Source organism: Mustela lutreola, chromosome 18 (assembly GCF_030435805.1).
Source record: "Mustela lutreola isolate mMusLut2 chromosome 18, mMusLut2.pri, whole genome shotgun sequence".
NCBI classification, from domain to species: domain Eukaryota; kingdom Metazoa; phylum Chordata; class Mammalia; order Carnivora; family Mustelidae; genus Mustela; species Mustela lutreola.
This window is the reverse complement of record NC_081307.1, coordinates 6,465,931-6,491,348: the sequence shown is the minus strand read 5'-3', so window position 1 is coordinate 6,491,348 and position 25,418 is coordinate 6,465,931. Positions and strand designations below refer to the sequence as shown.

At 34.5% G+C, this 25,418-nt stretch overlaps 1 protein-coding gene across 1 annotated transcript in view; it reads right to left on the bottom strand.

Moving 5' to 3' along the window:
• The window catches only part of LOC131820609 (A disintegrin and metallopeptidase domain 3-like), a 124,264-nt gene that overhangs the window by 87,593 nt on the left and 11,253 nt on the right, over nucleotides 1-25,418 (bottom strand). The window contains exons 4-6 of the mRNA XM_059156297.1: nucleotides 23,118-23,196; nucleotides 6,791-6,867; nucleotides 6,152-6,329 (exon numbers count right to left, since the gene is read on the bottom strand). Coding sequence (XP_059012280.1) covers nucleotides 6,152-6,329; nucleotides 6,791-6,867; nucleotides 23,118-23,196 — 334 coding nt within the window. The remainder of the gene's footprint in view (nucleotides 1-6,151; nucleotides 6,330-6,790; nucleotides 6,868-23,117; nucleotides 23,197-25,418) is intronic.

Sequence of the window (25,418 nt, the reverse complement as noted above, 5' to 3'; positions counted from 1 at the left end):
CCACAATGTCTACCATTATTCAGTAGTTCTTTTATCAATGTCTTTCATTTTATTTTTCACTTACATTTATTTCCTGAGCACTTTCAAGGAATTTTTAAACAGACTGTATGAAGGTAGACCATTAAACTACTACTGAACATATCTCTGGGGTCATATTCTCTGGGTTTGAGTTTTAATGCTACATTTACCAGAGAATTTCCCAAGATAATAATTTAAATACTCTAAATCTCTATTTCCTGATATATAAAGGGAGATAATGGTAACATTAAAATGGTTTAAAGAACTGGAAAGATTGGCTATATGTATAATTTTTATATATATGTACATATATATTTATATACACACACACACACACATATAAAGCTCTTAGAACAATATGTGGCACCTATAGGCAGTATATACAGTCTTTTCATTCAATTTGGATTTTGTGTTTTTCTATCCTATATTTTATGTTTATATTTCATATACTCCATGTTTATTCCTTTCAAATTATTATTATTTTAGAATATATATAGTTCTTTCAAGCCAAACGAATCTTGAACAGTGGGTGGGGATTAATGACTTTTATTACACTTTTGCTTTATTATAAGAAATTGCCAATCATGGGTTGCCTGGATGGCTCAGTTGGTTAAGTGTCTGCCTTCAGCTCAGGTCACGATTCCAGGGCCCTGGAATCAAGTCCCGCATTGGGCTACTTGCTGAGCAAGTCCCAAGTCAGGCTTCCTGCTCAGTGGGGAGTCTGCTTCTCCCTCTGCCTGCTGCTCCTCAGCTTGTGTGCTCTCTCTTTCTCTGACAAATAAAATCTTGAAAGAGAGAGAGAGGGAAGGAAGGGAGGGAGGGAGGAAAAAAGGAAGGAAAGAAGGTAAAGAAAGAAAAAAGAAAGAGAGGGCAGGAGGGAGGGAGGAGGGAAAGAAGGAAGGGCCAATTATCTAAAAATGTTTGCATCCTTCTCTAAGAGAAGATGTCAATGAGACACCTGCTCAGGCTCAACTGCATGGAAGGGGATGTACATACCCTTTCCCCCTTACTCTAAAATCAAATAAATTAGTAGGGGGCCCTTACGAGCCCCCATTCAGAGCTAGGAAGGGAATCAACTATTAGAGTTTCATCCACTTTGGTATTTTCATGAGCAAGACGTAAACCTGTTAAACCACTGACAGAATTGTTTGCTTCAACATCTGGTGGCATTTGACGTAATAGTGATTCTCATGAAAAATACAGATTGAGGACGCCTGTTTACACACTTCTTCTATCTTTTCATTTGGTTGAAAGTTCACAATATTTGACAACTATTGTTTTTGGACTTGGTTGTAATTGTGTCTGGCTACTATCTTCAATTAGGATGAGATTAGAGTCTCTTTCTTCTTTTTGTGGTTTGCTTGTTTTATATATTGGGAAGAATATTTCACATTAGGAAGAAATGGTTTTTAGTAAAAACAAAAAACAAAAAACGCTCAATTCTGAAGTTCTAGATTGGTATAGAATTACAGATTGGAAATTATTTTGTTTCACTAATTGCCCCATTGCCCTTCAACTTCCAGTTTTGCTGTGGGAAAATTTCATGCCATTCTGCATTCTGGTCATATATAAGAAACCAATTTTTAAAATATCAATCTAGAAATCATCTTAAGTAATTCTTTTTGAAAAGATTTTTTAATTAATTAATTTATTTATTTATTTATTGGAGAGAGAGAGCGAGAAAGCACACAAGCAGGGGCAGAGGGAGAAGAAGGAGCAGACTCCCCACTGAGCAGGGAGCACAATGTGGGGCTCAATCCCAAGACCCTGAGATCATGATCTGAGCTGAAGGCAGAGTCTTAACCAACTGAGCCACCCAGGTGTCCCAGTCTTAAATAATTCTGAGAATTTTTCTTAAATTGTTTTATGAGTTATTCAGTCTAATTTTCTCTATTTATTCATACTGAGACTTCTATCATCCATATTGTTACTTTATTTTTTTTAATGTTTTATTTACTTGAGAGAGAATGAATATGAGGGAGGGCCAGAGAAAAAGGGAGAAGCAAACTTCCTGCTAAGCAGGGACCCCTATGTAGAGTTCTATCCCAAGATCCTGAGATCACCACCTGAGTGGAAACCCAGATGCTGAACCAACTGAGTCTCCCAGGGGGCCAGCCATGTTATTATTTTAATTCCATTCCTTATCTCTCAAATTTCTGTCATCTATCTTTGTCTTTCTTTTTGTGTAATTTCTGGAATTTTATCCTTTGAAATTTCTATTGAATTTTTACATTTTTATTATCCTACTTTTCATTTCCAACAACTGTTACTTATCCACTCAAAGTTATTTTTAAAATATCACTTCATTCTTATTTTGTGGATAAAATATTTTTTCTACCATGTGTCTTCCTCACCCTCTGTATTCTTTGGTACTTCAAACTTGAAAATTTTGATTTATTCATGTCTCTACCTTTCATACTAACTTATTTCATCATATGTTTAGTGCCTCTTCATATTAGCAGTTGAGCATTTAATAGCTTATTTCAACATCTCTATGACTACATATAGAGTTTATGAACTTTTGTCTTTACACAGAGTAATTTTGTCTGGGTTGTTGGTTGGGAAAACCCTACTGTTAATGTGGTTAGTTTTGTTCTTATTGTTTGTTTTTTATTTTGGCTGGTTTGATTCCCTCCTGAAGAGGAGGTCTTCCAATATACTTCTTAGAATGTGTAACACTGGTACCCAATATCCAATGTGCCAGGTTTAACTTAATCACACTAGTTTAGTATGGTTTTCCTCCTCTATTGGGAAATACAATAGAACATCCGTGCCTGGTGTCCCCATTTCATAGACTCCCCAAGGAAAACAGCTTTCAACAATCTGTCAGTCTACATCAGAGACAGTTAGTTAAGAAAGGAAATGAAGGTTTCTTACTTACTTACACAACTTACTTTCAACCAGTTATCTTCTTAGGTCCACCTTTAAAAACCCTAGGGGAACTGGACGTACAATTCCAGAAACATCTGAATAGTACTGCAGTATTTCAAGTTTCCTACAGTCTATCCCAATTACTAGTTTAGAATTCAGGTTCTTAAACCAGCTATCTGCTATTCGTTGTCCATTGTTACTACTCCTTTCCTTTTTTTTTTTTTTTTTTTTTTTGGTTTGTTTGTTTGTTTGTTTGTTTCTGTATGTTTTTACCATTTTAAAAATCCATTTTCATTTTAGGGGGGATTAAGGAAGGGATGAGTAAATGCATGTGACCAAGATGCTTTCAACAGAGAAGCCCTTTACAGTATTTTGTTTGGTTTCTATCTACTTTTCAACTCTGGTTATGATGAAGTTGTTTACCTCGTTTATAAGGTTTTTCTGTTTACTTTAAAAACTATACCAATATATCTAAAGTTTAAGCTTTTATTTTTTCTGTTTCTTTTAAAAATCTGATATAGTGAGATTAAGAGTCACTTATGGTTTGTCTCCCTCCCAATCAGGTTGCTGGGGGGAGGGAGTTTGGGAGAAGGGGGTGGGATTATGGACATTGGGGAGGGTATGTGCTTTGGTGAGTGCTGTGAAGTGTGTAAACCTGGTGATTCACAGACCTGTACCCCTGGGGATAAAAATATATGTTTATAAAAAATAAAAAATTAATTAAAATAAATAAATAAAAATAAATAACAATTCAAAAAAAAAGGAAAAAAAATCTGATATAGTAAAGATATTAATTCTATATATCTGTGCTTGTAAAAGCACTGGTCATATATGAAAGAATGCCTAACCAAACTTAAAGATAAGTCTACTAAATTCAGGATGAAAAACAATTATCGAGTTACTTCATGAAAAATAAAATTCACAAACACATATCAATACTTATTTATCTCCATTCCTGCAGTGATAATTCTGGTTTCTTCTTACGTTCTGAAATTTTTGTCTCTATTTTACTTCATTATTACATTTTGTTTTGTACTCAGATTTTCCATCATTACCTTGCTCCACTACATTAGAAACTATAGTGAGCAACTATTAATAGTAGTAATTTTTATTGATCAGTTTTTTAATTTGTCCACATACTAAGTAATTTCTACTTATAAACTTTTTAAATCTTTAAAATAACTGTATGAATTAGGTATGTAATATCATTATTATTTTTTTATTATTATTATTTTATAGATAAGAACATTTAAACAGAGAAAGGTTATGTTATTTGCCCAGGTTCTTGTGGGTAAAACACACAGACTTGGAATTCAAACCAAGGCAATTGGGACAGCATGTTATCTGTATGTTGTCTAATCTCTAACTTCTTGCTGATTCTGGAGGGGGATGACTTCAAGTGCTGTGTTATTTGTCTTTTCCAAAGTTATGTCCATCCCTTCAGGTTCTTCCTCTGCCACAGAGGAGTATTCATGCCTCTTTTAAAGTTTTTCAATTTACTTATGTGATAGTGCTCTATTTCACAAGTGAAAATTGTTTCAATTTTATCTCATATTGTATCTCAATATGCAGGTGATTTCCAGAGTTGGCATAAAGTTTGGGGTCACATTTGAGTTTTATTAAAAATGAAATTTTCATCTCTCTATATAATTACACTTTATCATTTTTTTGAGTTTCAGAAAGTATAGTTTTATTAATCTGTTTTCATACCACTTATCAAAATAAATAAAAGCAAATTGAAGCAATAAGGAGACGGAGTTCATAAAAAATTCTATTCAGGTTTCATTCATAATTATTTTGTTTTACTTCTCTTCAATGTGATATCTAATTGTGATGACAGTGTGTGGACAGATACTCATTTATTTAATCACCGATGATAAAATATAAAGTTGTAGAAATGAAGAGGAAGTTAGGATACATATAGATATAGGTATATACATATATATATCTCAAAAAAACCTTGAGAAATATGCTTACCTTTGTATGTAAGCATTTATAGTCAAAGTGTAATTTTTCAAAACTGTGGTACATTCATGCAAACTGGTTACTTAATGTGAAAATATAAATATGCAAATATGACATAATTGTATAAAATATGTACATTTTAAGTTTATGCATATATATATATGAAAAACTATAGAGCAGTATACAACAAAATGATCACAGTGGAGGGGCGCCTGGGTGGCTCAGTGGGTTAAAGCCTCTGCCTTCTGCTCAGGTCATGGTCCCAGGGTCCTGGGATAGAGCCCCGCATGGGGCTTTCTGCTCAGCGGGGAGCCTGCTTCCCCTTCTCTCTCTGTCTGCCTCTCTGCCTACTTGTGATCTCTCTCTCTGAAATAAATAAATAAAATCTTTAAAAAAAAATGATCACTACATTTGGATTATGGACATTGGGGAGGGTATGTGATTTGGTGAGTGCTGTGAAGTGTGTAAACCTGGTGATTCACAGACCTGGGGATAAAAATATATGTATATAAAAAATATATGTTTATAAAAAATAAAAAATTTAAAAAAAAAAAAAAAAAAAAAAAATGATCACAGTGGATACCACAGCAATGTGCATTTACCTTTAGAAAATAACATTATGGTCTATGCTTTCTTCCTTGAAAAATGCATACGTTTAATATTTTAATAGATGCTAACATGCATATTATTTAATTGTAAATAATAGTAAGTGTAACATGATGTGTATTATCCTCTTAATAGCAAAATGGAAATTTCAAAGAGGCATATGTGGTTGTTTCATTTTTTGTTTGAAAAAATATATTTGTAAATCTACATTTGTAACTAGATATAGAAAAAGAATTGGAACAAATAATCCAAAATTCTAAGCACTATTTCTAGATGATGATCTTTGGAATAATTTCTTCCCTCTTTTCTATTTTTAATTTTTTATCAAATAATAAAGAAAACATGTATTGTCAAGGAAAACATAGACAAACTAATAATAAGCAAATTTGGATATCATTATATTAGTATTATGCAAATTTGGTAACAATGAAACTGTGTTCATATGCATAAAAACACCTCCAATTAGGGAAATGTGAGTACTTTGATTTTTAAATTATATGGGATTGTATCTATTACAGTTTCTAAATACTATGAGTAAACAAAAACATATTTAAAATAAGCATCTTACAACAGAAGGTTTTAGTATAGTATAGTTATTATCAGTTAAATTTTTTTTCCCAAATATAACACATCTCAATGTGAATACATTTATTAAAAGTAACCCAAAGATTTCATAAAAGGAGTTACTTACTTTTGATTTCACAAGGATCTTGTAGGACTTTCGTACCAAATGTGGCATAAGAAAATTTTCTTTTGAGGGAGAAAAATCATTTTTATCATTATTTATTTGATAAAGCATGTGCTCATATACAGCTGTAGATTCCAATGGCTCAATGCCATAACTGACATTCTCCAATTGCAAAGATCCCCTAGATAATTAAACACATAAAAAAAGAAATAAAAAGATAATATAGATTTTCCACTGAGAATATAAATCACCACTAAATAAGAACATTTCATAGAAATTTAATAGTGGTCTTTGTAGTCTAAAGTCTAAGAATCATCCCTTCTTACATGGATAAACTTTCAAACTTAATTTTACCAATTTCTGTCTATTATGTCATTTAGGATTACTGTGGTTTTAGTATGACTGAGGAATGTGAATATTCCTCATACTAGGGGGAGTTTTCCTGCATAAATTCTATGACTGCAAGCCTGGGATGGAGACAAAGAGATAAGAAAAATGATAAGAGGAGGAAGAGATAAGTATATGAGAAGAAATAACCAAAGCCTATTTTCTTTGCTTTCACTCTATCCTTCAAGATGTTTCTAAAAATTAAAGAGTCATGCAAAATTTTCAATCATGTACGCCTCTGGAATATGCCATTACCTGAGTCCAGAACAGATGCTAAGCGTCACAGCTGATTTTGGAACTTCTGTGGCATATCCTTGATAAAAGCAATGGCCCTAAATGGGAGTATATGAAGATACATTTATGAATGATTTTAAATAAAGTTTTGGTTTACCGTTACTTCCTAGTCATCATCAAACATTCAGATTTACTCATTACCATATATTATTCACCAGATATCCCACTTCCTTGTTACCTACCCATAGCCTATTTCTCTTAAACCACTTTTACCTACAAGTAATGACTCTTGCTTTTCTTCTGCAAAATAATTCTTGCTATAATTCTAAGTTTTTGAAGAATAACTTTCTTATCTTTTCTTTCTCAGCCACAATTTTCTTGTTTTTTTTTTCTAACTTGTAAACATTTTTTCTGCTTTACTCTGTTCTATGATCTTAGTTTATTTTACAGTATTATGTTTAATGACTCAGATTTTTTTCTTCTATCAGGTTAATTTTTTTATATGAGTATAGTTGACATTCTTGAATATATAATCTATAACTCCTAACTCAATATAAATAATATTAATTTGACTTCCAATGTTAACATTTCACTTTTTTTCTAAGTTACCCAAAAGTATCCTGATATTTCCTCATTTTTATTTGTCTTTAATATCTCACCATATTATTCAATCTATTTAATATTTCACCATCATTAGTTCAAGCTCTCTGTACCATGAACTTTCACAGCATGAGTTTAACCAGGCCTGCCCCTAATATTCTCATTCAGTGAATATTCCCTTTTCCTGCCTTAAAAATTTGCTGATATCTAGAGTCCAACCTATTCCTTTAATGCTGTGCTATAAAAACTTCAGTGTTATCACATTCTCACCTATGAGTTAGTTTATATGTTATTCCTCCCAGATATACCTCTCCATCAGGAACCATCTTTCTGGTCAGAGTTTTAGCCTTTATTTTGTTAAAACAGGAAGCCCTGAACCCTCCATCCCTAAAAAAACAAAAGCAAAAACAAAAACAAAGCAAAACAAAACAAAAACAAAAACAAAAACAAAAAAACTAATTCAGCAGCAATTCACAGACATATTTCCTTTATAAGGAAACAGAAACTAATAAAAGGCCCCTGCAAACTCTGGAAGAATGCAAAATCAGACTCACCCAGCCAATTTGAAGATTTGGCATACCCTTTCAACAAGGATACTGCCCCAGTCCACTGCAATATGATCAGAAAAAGACACTCTGGCTCCCAGCTTGACCCGGAGCACGAGAAGGGTTTGTCCATGTCTAGTGCCCCAATTTTTCTGGAGGGGTTATCCAAAGAACTAGAACCCGTTTCACCTGTCTTGGAGCTCTAATAGATTCAACAAAATCTAGCCAAAATCCAGGCAAAAATGGAGATGGTGACTTAGGCTAGTAGACACTATTGATTTCTCCCCCTGTGTCCCCACTAAACACAGAGTAAATGGACAAAAAGATGCCAGCTTTGCTTCTCCCTGGGGAAGAAAAAGTTGATCCATGCATGCAGTTTTCTTACTTCACCAAAAGTTCCCAAAGAATTGGCATCTGTCTCAACAATCCTGCAGTATAGACGGACCAAGAATGGTAGAATTGCCAGGGTGAGAATAGAGGCAGAAGCTTGTCAGGGCAGATGCTACTGATTCTCTCTCCTGCCCAACACAGAGCAGAAAAAGACAGATGCATGTTTCCTTTTGGAGAGATAAAGATTTGGTAGAGGCCCCCATAATCATTGGCCAGGATGACTTGTTAGGATCCTCTTATGTGCAGGGCCCATCAGTAAAGACAATTGCTAGTTCAAAGCAATTAGTTTTGCCTAAAGAGCAGAAACCAAAGCAGAGTCAAGGAAAATGAAGGATCAGGAAAAGAAGTTTCAAACAAAAGAAGATATCTCTGGAAACCAATTCTAATGAAGTTAATCTAAATAGTTTACTTCACAGAGAATTAAAAATGCTCAAAGAGGTCAAGGGAGCAATGCTTGAACAAAGTGGGAATTTCAAAAAAAGATAGAAAATATTTTCTTAAAGTATGAAACAGATGATAGAATTAAGATGGAGGAGGGGAAGGGGACCCTGAACTTACCTTATCCCTTGAACATTGCTAGGTAAATATCAAATTATTCTGAACACCCAATAAATCAATCTGAGGACAGAGAACAAACTGCACATCTACAGGTAGAGAGAAACAGCCACATTGTGGAAAGTAGGAACTGCACAGATTTGATTTGGGGGAGAAGAGAACTGTGGGTGTTGTGAAGGGGAGGGAACCCTGATTACGGAGAGAGGAGTGAGAGAGAAAGAGAGGGAGAGAAAAAGAGTGAAAGTGTGCACAAGGGATTGCACAAGAAAAACTGTCCCAAAACCACTGACTGAGAAAAGGAGAGAGGCTGATTACTATAAGTTTTTGTAAGCAGCAGAGCTCAAAGGATGAAGTTTTAGAAGTCCACACATCACTGGGGTGGTGCCTGGTGGGCTTAGCAAGTGGGGAAGGTGGGCAAAAGTCCAGGAACAGGCAGCACGGTCTGAGAATCTCATGGGTTGAATGGGGAAAAACAGTTCCCCTTCTTTGAGTGCATTTGGGAGTGTTGGAATTGCCTTTCTAAGGACGAAATAATTAGTAGTGTCTGACTCCTGCCCGACACTGTGCTGCCTTGTTCACTAGCACAGAGACAGAGACACCAGCTGAGGGCAGTAAACCTTAACTTTACCATAAACTCTGAACTGCTGTGTGGTCATATGACTGGTTTCGGGGACAAACTGGCACTGGCCAGAGTGTGGCAAGACCCCTAACAGATCAGCATGTGTCTATACTACCTGGAGCACCTGGGTGGCTCAGTTGGTTAAGCAACCAACTCTTGATTTTGGCTCAGATCATGATCTCATGGCCCTGAGATTAAGCCCCACATGGAATTTTGTGCCCAGCAGGGAGTCTGCTTAAAATTCTCTAACTCTCTCTCTCCTTCCCACTCTGCCCCTTCTCCCATAAATTAATTTAAAAATATTCTTTTCCAAAGAAAAAAACAGAAAGCTTATTCAAATAAATAATGGCTTGAAACCCTCCAAATGTATAGAAGAAAATTAATATCCAGATATAAAAGTTCAAAATACAGCAAATAAAATGTTCCTAAAGAAATTCACATTGAGATATATTATAATTAAATTGTCAAAAGTGAAATATAAAGAGAAAATTTTGAAGGCAGCAAGAGAAAAGGGATTTACCATATATAATGGAAGAACATTAAGACTTTCAGTAGATTTTTCAGCAGAAACCTTGCAAGCCAAAAGTCTGTGAGATGATATATTCAAAGTACTGAGAAGAAAAAAAGTCAACCAAAAATATACACTACAAATCTGAAGAAATGAATAAGAGACTTCTGTTTCCTGGTTCTGCATGTGAGGAGCTTGGAAGTCAACACTCTACCATAACAGAATGCAAAAACCTGAACAGACTGAAAAATCAATAAGTCTTCTTGGATTTGCAAGAGATGCAAGGACCCAAGGCAAAAATGACATACTCCAGGGTTGGAGAGAACACAGAGAGTTGCAGATTACTGAAGTAGAGAATCAGTAGTGAAAAGTGCTGCTGGAACCAGTACCAGGGCATGTAATCCCGATTATTTTTTTTTAAGATTATTTTTAAGATTATTATTATTATTTAAGATTTTTAAGATTTAAGATTACTATTATTATTTTTTTAAATATAATTTTTTATTTTTTATAAACATATATTTTTATCCCCAGGGGTACAGGTCTGTGAATCACCAGGTTTACACACTTCACATCTATAAAGAACTTAGCAAACTCAACACCCAAAGAACAAATAATCCAATCAAGAAATGGGCAGAGGACATGAGCAGACATTTCTGCAAAGAAGACATCCAGATGGCCAACAGACACATGAAAAAGTGCTCCATATCACTCGGCATCAGGGAATAAGATTACTATTATTTTTTAAGATTTTTAAGATTATTTGCTAGAGAGAGAGATCAAAAGTAGGCAGAGAGGCAGGCAGAGAGAGAGAGAAAAGCAGGCCCCCTGCTGAGCAGAGAGCCCAATGTGGGGCTCGATCCCAGGACCCTGGGACCATGACCTGAGCTGAAGGCAAAGACTTAACCCTCTGAGCCACCCATTGGCCCCTGTCATCCTGATTATAACTGATGAAATGTTAGATCAGTATGGACAAATCTGGAAAAAAAATTCCAGAGAACTCACGAGGAAGCCCCCACAATTTTGCAAGATTTACCTACAGGAGCTTGACAAAGGTGCCACAGTAAATATCAGAGAAAAAAAAGCCCTCATATTATCAGCAATGGGAGGGGAAAAGAAACCATTCTGAAATACATCAGATACTCTGTTCATAAGAGGGCCTGCATTCAAGGGAAATAAAACTGAGAAACACCTGTGAATGCAAAGGCATAAGTTCACTACAAAATTGAGACTTAATCATAAGATTGTAGGATACCTCCTCTCTCCCCACATCTCACCAACACTAAATATATTTGTAGCAGTTTCTTGTACCCAACTAACAAGAAAAAGGTTACAAGGCATACAAAAAGTCAAAAAAACAATTTGAGGAGAAAGAGTAAGCATCAGAATCAGACATGGTAAAGGATGTTTCCCAAGTCAGGGTAGCTCTCACCACTATACCTACATGACAAGACATACAAATTAGAGTTTCTCAAGTAGAAATGAAAGGGTGCTAAACAATGATATAAGGGCATAAAAATGAATGAAACTCATTGGTAAGGGTAAATATACAGAAAATTCTGAATACTCTATTTCTGAGATACTGGTGGGTAAATCACTTTTAATTCTAATACGAATGTTAAAAGGCAAAATATTAAAACTATAACTAAAATATGTTAAAAAATACATAAATATAAAATAATGTAAATTGTGACATTAATAACATATGTGTGAAGGGGAGTTATAAATTTCTAATTTTTTTTATGTAATTGAAGTTATTTGTTTAAAATACACTGTCATAGCTATACAGTATTTCATGTAAGCCGCATGGTAATCAAAATGAAAATACTAATAGAAATTACACAAAAGGAAAAGACTAGGAAATAAAAAGATAAAAAAAATCAATAAAACACAATAGAAGACAGGAAGATAGGAAAAGACAGACAAAATAACTACAAAACAAACGCAAAACAATTAATAAAATTTTAATACTAAATAACTTCACTATCAATAGTTTAAATGTAAACTCCATAAACAAAAGACATACAGTGGCTGAATAGGAAAAAATACACACACACACACACACACACACACACACACACAATTGGGCATGGAGCCTACTTAGAAATAAACAAAAGCTAAAACCAAAAGAATAAACTAAAGCCAAAGTAGCAAAAATAAAGAAATAACAAATATTAGAGCAGAAATAAGTAAATAAAAAGGGCAACCTTCTCAGGTCCCCTCTTTCTTTGGGAGCTTTGTATTACCACTCAAGAAGAAGAAGAGGAAAGAAGAAGAAGGGGAAGGAGGAGGGGGAGTGGACAAAGAGGAAGAAGAAGAAAGAAGAAAGTAACAGAAAAAAATCATGAAACTTAGTCGCTTTTATGAACTTAATAAATGAAACTGACAATGGGCACCTGGGTGGCTCAGTCATTAAGCATCTGCCTTCTGCTCAGTTCATGATCCCAGGATCCTGGGATTGAGCCCCACATTGAGCTCCCGGCTCTGTGGGAAGCCTGCTCCTCCCTCTCCCACTCCCCCTGCTTGTGTTCTGTCTCTCACTGTCTTTCTCTGTCAAATAAATAAATAAAATCTTAAAAAACAACAACAACAACAACAACTGACAAATCACCAGCCAAAACAAGAAAAAAAGAGAAAACACAAATAGACAAAAGGAGAAATGGAAGCAAAGAAATTAAAACTGAGGTCATAAAAATAAAAAGGATCAAAAAAGAGTACTATTAATAATTATACACCAACAACTGATTATTATAGAAAATGGACATGTTCTTAGAAACATGTTACCTACCAAGACTGAATCATGAATAGAATTTTTTTTAAGATTTTATTTATTTATTTGACAGAGATTACAGGTAGGCAGAGAGAGGAAGGGAAGCAGGCTTTCTGCTGAGCAAAGAGCCCAATGCGGAGCTCCATCCCAGAACGCTGGGATCATGACCTGAGCCGAAGGCAGAGGCTTTAACTCACTGAGCCACCCAGGCACCCCCATGAATAGAAAATTTGAACAAACCTAAAACAAGCATGGAGTCTTGATAAATCAGTAGTAGAAATCTCATAACAAAGAAAAGCCTCAAGCCAAATGAACTAATGAACTCTTCCAAACATTTAAGTAAAAATCACAACATTTCCCATACTTTTCCAAAACATTAAACAGGAAGGAAAACTTCAAAACTATTTTATGAGGACACCATTACCCTGGTATAAACCCCACATAGTCCACAAGAAAACTATAATAACCTTCATGAATATAAACACAAATTCTCAACAAAATACAAGTAAATCAAACATGATGTCATCCAAAAATGTAAAATGATTATACACCAAGACCAAGCTAGATTATCCCTGTAGTGCAAGGATGGTTTAATGCACAAAAATCAATTAATATGATAAACCATATTAATAGTACGGAGTATAAAAATCACACAATCATCTGAATACAGCCAGAGAAAAAAAAAGCAAAATTCAACATACTTTCATAATAACTCTCAAAAAACTAGGAATAGAAGAAAATTACCTCAATATAATAAAAAGCCTATTTATGAAAGGCTAATTATAAAACTAATGTTATATTCAACAATGAAAAACTGAAAGCTTTTCCTCTAAGATCAGAAACAAAGCAAAGATGCCCATCTCACCAGTTCTATTCAACCTAGGACTGGAAGTTACAGCAATTAGAAAAGAAAAAGAAATAAAAGGCATCTAATTCAGAAAGGAAGAAGTAAAATTGTCTTTGTTGGCAGAAGACATGATCTCATATATAGAAAACCCTAAAGATTACACACACACACACACACACACACACAAGAATTCAATAAAGTTGCAAAATACAAAATCAATACACAAAAATGCAATTAGTTGTATTTCTTTTTTTTTTTTACTTTTAATTTTTTATTTTTCATAAACATATATTTTTATCCCCAGGGGTACAGGTCTGTGAATCACCAGGTTTACACACTTCACAGCACTCACCAAAGCACATACCCTCCCCAATGTCCATAATCCCACCCCCTTCTCCCAAATCCCCTCCCCCCAGCAACCCTCAGTTTGTTTTGTGAGATTAAGAGTCACTTATGGTTTGTCTCCCTCCCAATCCCATCTTGTTTCATTTATTCTTCTTGTACCCACTTAAGCCCCCATGTTGCATCACAACTTCCTCATATCAGGGAGATCATATGATAGTTGTCTTTCGCTGCTTGACTTATTTCGCTAAGCATGATACGCTCTAGTTCCATCCATGTTGTCGCAAATGTCAAGATTTCATTTCTTTTGATGGCTGCATAGTATTCCATTGTGTATATATACCACTTCTTCTTGATCCATTCATCTGTTGATGGACATCTAGGTTCTTTCCATAGTTTGGCTATTTTGGACATTGCTGCTATAAACATTCGGGTGCACGTGCCCCTTTGGATCACTACGTTTGTATCTTTAGGGTAAATACCCAATAGTGCAATTGCTGGGTCATAGGGCAGTTCTATTTTCAACATTTTGATGAACCTCCATGCTGTTTTCCAGAGTGGCTGCACCAGTTTGCATTCCCACCAACAGTGTAGGAGGGTCCCCCTTTCTCTGCATCCTCGCCAGCATCTGTCATTTCCTGACTTGTTTATTTTAGCCATTCTGACTGGTGTGAGGTGATATCGCATTGTGGTTTTGATTTGTATTTCCCTGATGCTGAGTGATATGGAGCACTTTTTCATGTGTCTGTTGGCCATCTGGATGTCTTCTTTGCAGAAATGTCTGTTCATGTCCTCTGCCCATTTCTTGATTGGATTATTTGTTCTTTGGGTGTTGAGTTTTCTATGTTCTTTAGAGATTCTGGACACTAGTCCTTTATCTGATATGTCGTTTGCAAATATCTCCTCCCATTCTGTCAGTTGTCTTTTGATTTTGTTAACTGTTTCCTTTGCTGTGCAAAAGCTTTTGATCTTGATGAAATCCCAATAGTTCATTTTTGCCCTTGCTTCCCTTGCCTTTGGCGATGTTCCTAGGAAGATGTTGCTGCGGCTGAGGTCGAAGAGGTTGCTGCCTGTGTTCTCCTCAAGGATTTTGATGGATTCCTTTCACACATTGAGGTCCTTCATCCATTTTGAGTCTATTTTTGTGTGTGGTGTAAGGAATTAGTTGTATTTCTTTACTAACAACTATCTATAAGGGAAATTAAGAAAACAACTCCATCTGCAATGGTGCGCACATATGCACACACACACCAACACATACACAAAACCAATAAAATATCTAGGAGTAAATTTAACCATGGCAGTTAAATACTTGTACTCTGAAAATTAAAAGTGCTGATGAAAGAAATTAAATAAGACACAAAGGGAAAGACATTCTGTGTCCATGGATTGGAAGACATAACATTGTTAAAACTGTTGAATAGGCATTTTCCCGAAGAAGATACACAAATGGCCAACAGGTAATGAAATATACCCAACATCACTAGTCATTAGGGAAATACAAGTCAATGGCACAACGAGGTATCACCTCACACCTGTTAGGATGATTATTATCATATTTAAAAAGACCTGAGAATTTCCAATGATGTAGAGAAATTGGAACTGTTGTACACTGTTAGTGGGAGTAAAATATGGTGTAATTACTACAGAAAACTGAGTCAAAGTTCCTCTAAAAACTAAAAAAATGAATTACCATATGATCTAGTGATGTCACTTCTGTGCAGTTACTCAAAAAAACTGAAATCAGAATCACAAGGAGATATTGGTATTCTTTTGTTGACAGCAGTACTATTTTAAATAGACAAGATGTGGATACCACCTAATGGTCCACCAATAGGTAGGTAGATAAAGAAATGTGGTATATACATTCAATGGAATACTATTCAGCCTTAAAAAAGAAGTAAACTCTGCAATATGTGACATGTATGAACCTTGAGGACATTATGCTAAGCAAAACAAGCCAGTTACAGGAGACAAATATTGCATGATTCCTTTTATAGGAAATATAAATATTTAAAATGTTCAAATTCATACGTCCAAAGACTGGAATGGTTCTTTCCAGGGGTTGGGGAAAGGGGGAAATGGATAGTTACTAACCAATGAGTACAAAGTTCCATTCAAGAAAGGTAAGTTCTAGCATCTTCTATAAAACATCATACTTATAGTCAGTAATAATGTTATGTATATGTAAGATTGGTTAAGAGAGTAGAACTCATGCTAAGTATTTTATCACATAAAATAAAATATAAGTAAAAATTAAGAAAAAGAAATATGGCTGAATATTTCACAAATCAATGAATGACATAAACATTTGGATTCCATGAGCTGTGTGAACTGAAAAGGTAATGGACCCAAAGTAACCCACAACAACAAAAATGCTAATTAGGAATTAGAATAAATAATAAAAAATATCTTCAAAGTATTCTAAGAACAGTGTTACATAACCTATAGAGGAACACCAATTTGAATGATAGCAGATTTCACATCAGAAGTAATTAAGGCTAGAAAGGCTAGAAAGAAATGCCACAGCAATTTCCAAGTACTGAAAGAAACATACAAACATAAACTCTATTATCTGGGAAATTTATCCAATAAGAATGAAGGAAAAAGAGAGACTTTTTCAGACAAAAGAAAACCAGGAGATTTTATCACTAGCACACATATCCCTAAAGAATATCAGAAAGAAATTCCAAAAATGAGAATGACTATTACAAGAAGATATGGAACATCACGGATTTGGGAAAACAGAATAGGTAAAAATAGTGGTAAATATAATGGACTATCTTTTCCATCATGAATTTTTAAAAATCATATTTAGTAGTTGAAAGAAAAATCATACAATATCATGTGATGTTTGAGATATGGAAAGGAATATTTTGGCAATTATATTTTTAAAATGCAGAGGATAAAGAAACTTACATAGAAATAATTTTTAGTATTTCAGTTGATCTAGTAAAAAGTCCACAACAGTACAGCTATTATAAGTTATATATGTATACTATAATATCTAAAGCAAATGTTAAGAGAAAAGAAATCACCATGGCCCAACTATTCTTTATAGGAAACTTAACTTCAAACATAATAAGGTAGGTAGATTGAAATTAAAAGGATGGAAGATATATACCATCAAAATATTTATAAAAAATAAAGAGATAAAGTGGACTTATTAGCAAAGAAATCTACTAGGGACAAAGAGACTCACTATATATTCATGAAAGCATAAATCCATCAAGAAGTCATGACAATCCTAAATGCATGGGCATCAAAAAATAGAACTTCAAAATATGTGAATCAAATACTGATAGAGCTAAAAGGGAAAGACAGAAAAACACAATAATAAATGATGGATTCGATTCACTGTATTCAGTTATTGATATACTAGACAGAAAATCAGTAAAAATACAGAATTGGACAACAGCATCAATCAACGTGATCTACATGACATTTATGGAGGACTCCAACCCAACAGCAGAATACACATATTTTTCAACTATCCAAGAGCATTCATTAACACATATAATATATTGGATCATAAAGCAAACCTTCACCAATTTATAAGAGCTAAAATCATACAGAGTATATTTGCTAACCATAATGAAATCAAATTAGAAATCAGCAGACAACAAGAAAAATCTCCAAACACTTGGAAATTGAACAACACACTTTTTAAAATTCATAAGTCAAACAAGAAGCTTTGAAGGAAAATTTAAAAATATACATAACTGTATTAAAATGAAAATATATTGTTTCAGATTGAGCTCAACCTGTGTTGAACAGAAAATTTTAGCACTAAAATGCTTACTTACAACAGGAAAGAGGAAAGGCTACAGCTTGATGATATAAGTGTTTCCTTCCACAGTTAGAAAAGAATGGGAAAATAAACCCCAAGTAAGGCATAAGTGAAAAAAATAATAAACCTAAGGGCCAATGCTATGACATTAAAAATAAGACAACAGAATGGAAAAAGCTGGTTCTTTGATCAATTCAATACATTGAAAAAATCTCTATCTGGATTGACAAGGTTAAGAAGAGAGAAGACAACAAACATTGATGTCAGAAAAAGAATACTCCCGTAGTCATTAGAAAGATAATAAAGACCATGATAAAATTACACCCCTAAACTCCGCACCTGAGATGGAATGGACCAATTCCTTAAAAACCACAAACCACCAAAACAATAAAACAGATAAATAAGATAGTCGTATAACTATGAAATAAACTTAACTGGTAATTAAAAATCTCCTCCCCCACACACATAAATCCCCAGTGACTTCAAGGAAGAATTTTACCAAATATCTTAAGAATTACCATGTACTTGACACAACTTCTTCCAGAAAATAGAAGAGAAGGTAATACTTCCCAGCTTAATTTATTAGCCCAATACAAAACTTAGACAAAGTCAGTACAAAAAAAGAAAGCTACAAACTCACAGACCAATATTTCTCACAAAATTTGATGACAACCACAAAACCAAAAAATTGTTAGCAAATAAACTCAGTCAGGAATAAAAAGAATTATATATGAGGACCAAGCTGTAACTTTACTAGATATGCAATACTGTTTTAAATATTTGAACATCAATAGGTGCAATACATCATATCAATAGTCTGAAAAAGATTTATGTGATCTTATCAACTGAGACAGAAAAAACATTTGATATACTTAAACACACACATTTTGATATTTAAAAAAAGTAGCAAACTAGAAATGGAGATTGTCCTCAACTTTATAAAAAGTATGTTTAAAAACAACCCTACAGGGCGCCTGGGTGGCTCAGTGGGTTAAGCCGCTGCCTTCGGCTCAGGTCATGATCTCAGGGTCTTGGGATTGAGTCCCACATCGGGCTCTCTGCTCAGCAGGAGCCTGCTTCCTCCTCTCTCTCTCTCTGCCTGCCTCTCTGCCTACTCGTGATCTCTCTCTGAAAAAAAAAAAAAAAAAAAAAAAAAAAAAACAAAAAAAAAAAACAACAACGCTACAACTAACATTGTCCTAAATGGTAAAAGAGTAAATAATTTATCCTTAAAATTGGGAAGAAATGAGGGTGTCGGTCCTCACTATTGTGATTCAACACAGTACTGTAAGTTGTAGCAAGCATAGAAAGGCAAAGCAAAGAATAGAAGCACACAGATTGAAAATTTAAAAAAAAATCCATATTTGTAAATGACAAGTCTATGTAGAAAATCTCAAAGACTCTACCAAACACACACACACACACACACACACACACACACAAAAAAAAGTTATCATAGAATTAATATGTAACTTCAGCAAGTTTGTAGGACATGAGATTAAAACAAAATGCATTTCTAGATAATAACAAGCATATAAAACTTAAAATACAATGCTATCTACAAATGCATCAAAGAAAATGAAATACATTGGTATAAGCCTAAAAAAGATGTACAGAATCCAAATGTTAAAATTACAAAATGTTAATAAAGACACGTAAAGAAAGACCAAACAAATGAAGAACTCACTGAATTCATGGATTGGAAGACTCAACATAGTGAAGATGTCAATTGTCCCCAAACCGATGCATAGGTTTGACATAAGATCTACCACAATCCTAGCAAGTTTGTTTGTGTGACATAGAGCAGTTTAGTCTAAAATGTATATGAAGGGGTGCCTGGGTGGCTCAGTGGGTAAAGCCTCTGCCTTCGGCTCAGGTCATGATTTCTTGGCCCTCAGATTGAGCCCCATGTTGCGGGGGTGAAATCTCTGCTCAGCAGGGAGCCTGCTTCCCCCTCTCCCTCTGCCTGCCTCTCTGCCTACTTGTGATCTCTCTCTCTCTCCCTGTCAAATAAATAAATACAATTTTCAATAAATAAATAAATAAATAAATAAAATTTATATGAAAAACAAAATATCTTCAATAATCTAAAAATCTTGGAAGATAAGAATAAAGTTAGAGGAATCATTATTGTTTACATAAATGCTTAATATGCAAGTAAACTAGAGAAGACAGCATGATAGTGGCAGAATTATAAACACATAAAAGAACTGAACAGAATGAAGAACCCAGAAATAAAACCACAAAAATATGTCCCACTGACTTTCTAACCAAGATGCAAGAGCAATTTAATGTAGAACAGCCTTTTCTATCAGTGATGTTGAAAAAAAACACACATCCTCAGTCAAAACAATGAAAATGAATTCAAATCTCAAACCCTATACAAAGTTATATCAAAGTGAACATAAAATTAAGTATAAATAAAATGATATAAATTTTAGGAAAAAAAACCAGAATCTTTAAGATCTAAAAATATACAGAATTCTTAGATTTGATAATTAAACCAACATTCATAAAAGGGAAAGTTGATAAATTAATCCTCATCAAATTTAAAAGCTTCTGATCAATGACATACCTTAAGAAGAGGATAAAAAAAATTATAGACGAAATAAATACTGGCAAATCACATATCTAGCAAAGGACTTGTATTTAGAATATATGATTGCTAAAAAAGCAACAATAGAAACACAATCAATCCAATTAGAAAACGGGTAAAAGATATTAAAAAAATTTTTCACAGAAGATGACAAGCACAAGAAAATATGTTCAACATCACTGGTCATGAGGAAAATGCAAATCAAAGTTACATAAGAAAATCATTACCTTTCTATCACAATGGCTAAAATTTAAAAAAGAAATTGTGATAACACCAAGTGGTGTCAAAAATGCCCTCTTTATTTCTCATACATGACAGTAAAATGGTAGGCTACTCCCCAAAACAGTTTAGTAATTAAACAAACTGAGGGCTGCTGGAGGGGAGGTGGGTGGGGGATGGGCACTAAGGAGGACATGTGATGTGATGAGCACTGGGTGTTACATGCAACCGATGAATCACTAAACTCTACTCCTGTAACTAGTAATACAGTATATGTTAACCAAATTGAACGCAAATAACATTAAAAAATAATAAATAAATAAACTCATACTTACCATAGGACCTGGCAATCATATTCCTGGACATGCATTCCAGAGAAAGTAAAAATTATATCCACATAACAACTGCATATGAATGTTCATAGAAACATTATTTATTTTTAATAGCTAAATCGGAAACAACCGTAATATCTCTCAATAGGTAAAGTGTGAAAATATCTAAACCTGGCATGGGAATGTAGTTGTTTAGAAATTGAATTTCTTAAACAGATTTCAAGTGATGAAGATTTTCTATTATTACTCCCCTCAATTTTGCTGAGTTGCCCTTTTCAGGGAAATTGTCCATTTCATCTAAATTACCAAATCTGTTGACATAAAGTTTCATAATATTTCAAAATACCAATTTATATTCTGTATGACTAATCATATCTCCCTTCATCCCTAATATTGATGTAAATAGTTTTTGTCCTAGATTAGTCTTACTAGGGATTATTAATGTTATTAGTTCTTTTAAAGAACTAAATTCTGGACTTTAAATTTTTAAATCTTTTTTTTCTATCTCATTGATTTCTACCCTTATCTGCATTAGCTCCTTCCTCTACTGTGCTTTAACCCTTTACAGAGTATTGCATTTTGTATTGGAAGGCAATTAATTTAATAGCAACCTTCCTTCATCCTCTTGTTGCTGTTTTAGGCCTTGGGGTAGGGAACAGAGGTGGTAAGAGTATCTCTTAACCCTAGAGCTTGAGCCTTCTTCCTAGGATTAGCCTTTCTGGTCTCAGCTGAACGTCTGGGGTTTTAGCAATGTCACTCCACTCTGCCCAGGCTGAAAATCCAACATCGCCCAGCCCTGTTTGACAGTTAGTATTACCTTCATTTTACTCTCTGCTCTTCATAGAGTCTTAGCCAGCACACAGGCAGCCTAATCTTTAGTCAAGGGAGTGAGGACAACTCCCCTCCCTGCAAAAAGTATCATACATCTGATGGCCCCTCTTCCCTGGCCCTATGTCATACCAGTCCCAGCAGCTCTGAACTGCAAATTCTTCACATTCTGTTTGGTTCTAACTCCTTATGCTATGGTTAAGACTTTATCCTCAGTCAGAAGGGACACGTTGAATGTGACTCACCTTCTGGGCTTTTTTTTCTCTCAGGAAAAAATTTCCTGACTATTGTCAAATGTCTCCAAACATGTGTCTCATGCATTTTGTTCTGCTTTCTACTTGCAGATGGTTACAAAGACAATGTTGTACTAGTTACTTTATCTTTTTTTCATTATCTCTCTTTTTTTTTTTAAAGACTTTATTTATTTGCCAGAGACAGAGGGAGAGAGAGCGAGCACAGGCAGACAAAGAGGCAGGCAGAGGCAGAGGGAGAAGCAGACTCCCTGCTGAGCAAGGAGCCCGATGTGGGACTCGATCCCAGGACCCTGGGATCATGACCTGAGCCGAAGGCAGCTGCTTAACCAACTGAGCCACCCAGGCGTCCCTATTTCATTATCTCTTAATTGCAATATAGCAATAGATTCTGACCCTTCACTTGCATTTACTTCTTTCCAATCGCTTCTCACAAAATACCAAATAAATACCAAAAAAATCAAAATTAACTTTCTCACACACTTAAAATTATTTTTTGAGTCCTGGGCACCTGGATGGCTCCGTCAGTTAAGTTAGCTGAGCCTTCAACTCAGATCATGATCCCAGGGTCCTGGGATCGAATCCCTTAGTGGACTCCCTGCTCAGCAGGGAGTCTGCTTCTCCCTCTACCCTTCCCCTCTGCTCATGATCTCTCTTTCTCAAATAAATAAATAAATAAATAAATTTATTTATTTTTGAAAAACCGTTTCTTGATCCCTAGCTGCATTTTGGGATACAATGCAAACTCCTATGTTTCACAAGTGAACCTATTCAGATTCGGTACCCACTATGCTTTTGCATCCTCACTTTCCTTTCTATAAGGCACTTCGTTCGTTCTATAATGTCTTTCCACAAAGTGATTTCCACCACTTCCTCCACGGCTTAGGTCCTATGACATCTCAATTAAAATGGCTCTGTATTTAGGGGCTTCTTATTCTTTCTCTCTCAAACCTCTCTCAATATTTCTGATGGATTAAAAGACCTTTTTGGGTAAGAGGTTCCTGAATTCCAAATATGAAAAGTAGTTACCACATTACATTTGGGCTTCTGACTGCCCAATAATTCTGTGGGGGTAGAAAGCATTCTTTTTCTTCCTGCCAATGGCACTTTGATGATATAAAAAATGTAAATTTACAAAGCATAAAGGAAAACGTACCTTTATAAATGAAGAATCTGGATACAATGTTCCTGATTTGTTGTATGCATACACCAGGAAATGAGGGTCTAAAAATGACCTAATTCAACCAAAGTAATGATAGTTCATTGTAGTATTAACAAAAATAAAATCTGATATTAAATAATTTACTCTCAATTTTACAAACTCCACAATCCAAAAGTTAAATGGACTCATCTTTCCATTATCTTACATGCTTTCTGATAACACATTTTGTATAAGAAAAAATAATAAGCAGTATAATCAGAGAGCAGTAGGGACACCATAATGACATAGATTTATGTATACTAGAAACCAGGATTTCCGGATTCCCATGGCAAAATTTTCTTTTAGATTCAATAATCAATAAATCTTATAGCATAAATATTTACTAATTTGTTACTATTTGCTAACAAGTAGCCATGAATTGATAAACAAAAAAATATGCCTTTCCCATTATTTTTAATGAAATTATACTGTGGTGAAAACAAACCCCAAATTCTCAATGCTTTGAAACAACAATGAATGTTCTTCACAAGTTTATTGCAGGCTCAGCTCCGCACCGACTTCATTCTGGAACCTGGGAAAAGACATACCTCCTACCCCATGGGACCTATCTTTCTTGTAGCAGAAGGAGAAAAGAAATTGTAGAACCATACAGTAGTTCTTAAAGCCTTTGTTTAGAATCAGAAGACTAGTGTTTTGCTCAGATTTCATAAACTGCATGAATTCTATAGACAAGCCTCATCTAAATGGTACCAAAGTGTAATCTTCCAACAGAGAAGATAGTGATTGTTATGGAACAATCTGACCATAGTATTTATTGCCGGGAGACTACATTTTCTCAAGGATTCCCAACACCAAGGGGCAGTTCAAAGCCAGAATCAAAGAGAGAATAGAGCACTCATGGGGTGTGCCCATTCACCACCACTTCTCTTCCCAGACCTGCTTCCTCTTCTCTCATTCCTGACAGCTCTTCCTTTTCTCAATTCAAATAAGAAAACTAGAGAGCTTCCCAGACAAACAAACAAACAAATAAACGACAACAACAACAAAATCCTGATATTTATCAGCTCATATTCCACATGTATTCAAGGGCAATGCCAAACGGCCTATGTTGCTTTAGGTGCAAGTACCTGGAACATGGATTCTGGCCCAAGGGCAGAACCACATTTTAGTAACTAAGCAAGACAACGGAGGTGGTGGAAATGGGAATCGAGAAGCATCTGCCAGGAAAAGGAAATTCAACAGATTTCTGACAAGCATAATTAAGAGCATAAAACTCTAGTTTGTAAGTTCATTCACCCTGGGTCCTCAAACGTATACTTCTGCTTCTACACAAAACAACAAAAAAGTCTGCCTTAATCAGTGAATTAGTAGAAATACATATGACCACTCAGTGGAAAAAACAGCATCCAATGTAAGGAAAATGACCAACAAAAGGGCAGAAGGCAAAACATAAAAGCAAGTTCCTAATGAAGTTGAATGAAGAAATTGGTTAAAGAAAATAATCATTATTTCAAGAGAAGTTTAAAAAGTTAATAATCTTTCAGAGCAGATCATTTCAAGAAAGAAAAAATAAAAAAGACACCCTGAAACTAAAATGATGACAGATGAAAAGAAATAATTCAATAAATGTGTCAAAGAGAATTTGTTTGCTAAGAATAGAAATAGAGTCCTAGTCAATAAAGGGAACACATTTTGCTACACATTTGCTATTTTGCTAGTAAAAAACACAGCCAAAATAAAGATTTGAAAATAGCTAAGGAAAACTATGCTATAGAGGGCAGATTCATAAGACCCAACGAAACCATAGATTTCCATAAATTTTTTTTAAAAATGTGTAGAGATTTAAAACTAAAATGAAAAAATCAGGGATTTATCATATGTCAGGGAGGATTAATGTAACACCACACATACATACTGGAAAACTGATGTAAGATTAACTATATCATGTTATAAAAATTAATAGCAAAGGAATAGGACTCACAGATTCTACCTACTGCCAAGATGTTATTCAATTATGAGAACAAAAGGGACATTTGCAAATAGGTACAGATCCAGAAAACATGCCATCTGCATATTCTAACTGAAGAAAACAATGTGAAAGTATATTAAATAAACAATATGCAAATAAAGAAATAGTGATAAAAGTTGGAAAACACAATACAGAACACAATACAGTTGTAAAATACTGAACTCCTCAGATTTATATCTTAAATATAAAATAAATTTTTGATACTATAGGAATATTATGACATATGTTCAGAATATGAGAGATACAAGAGAAAAATCTGAAAACCT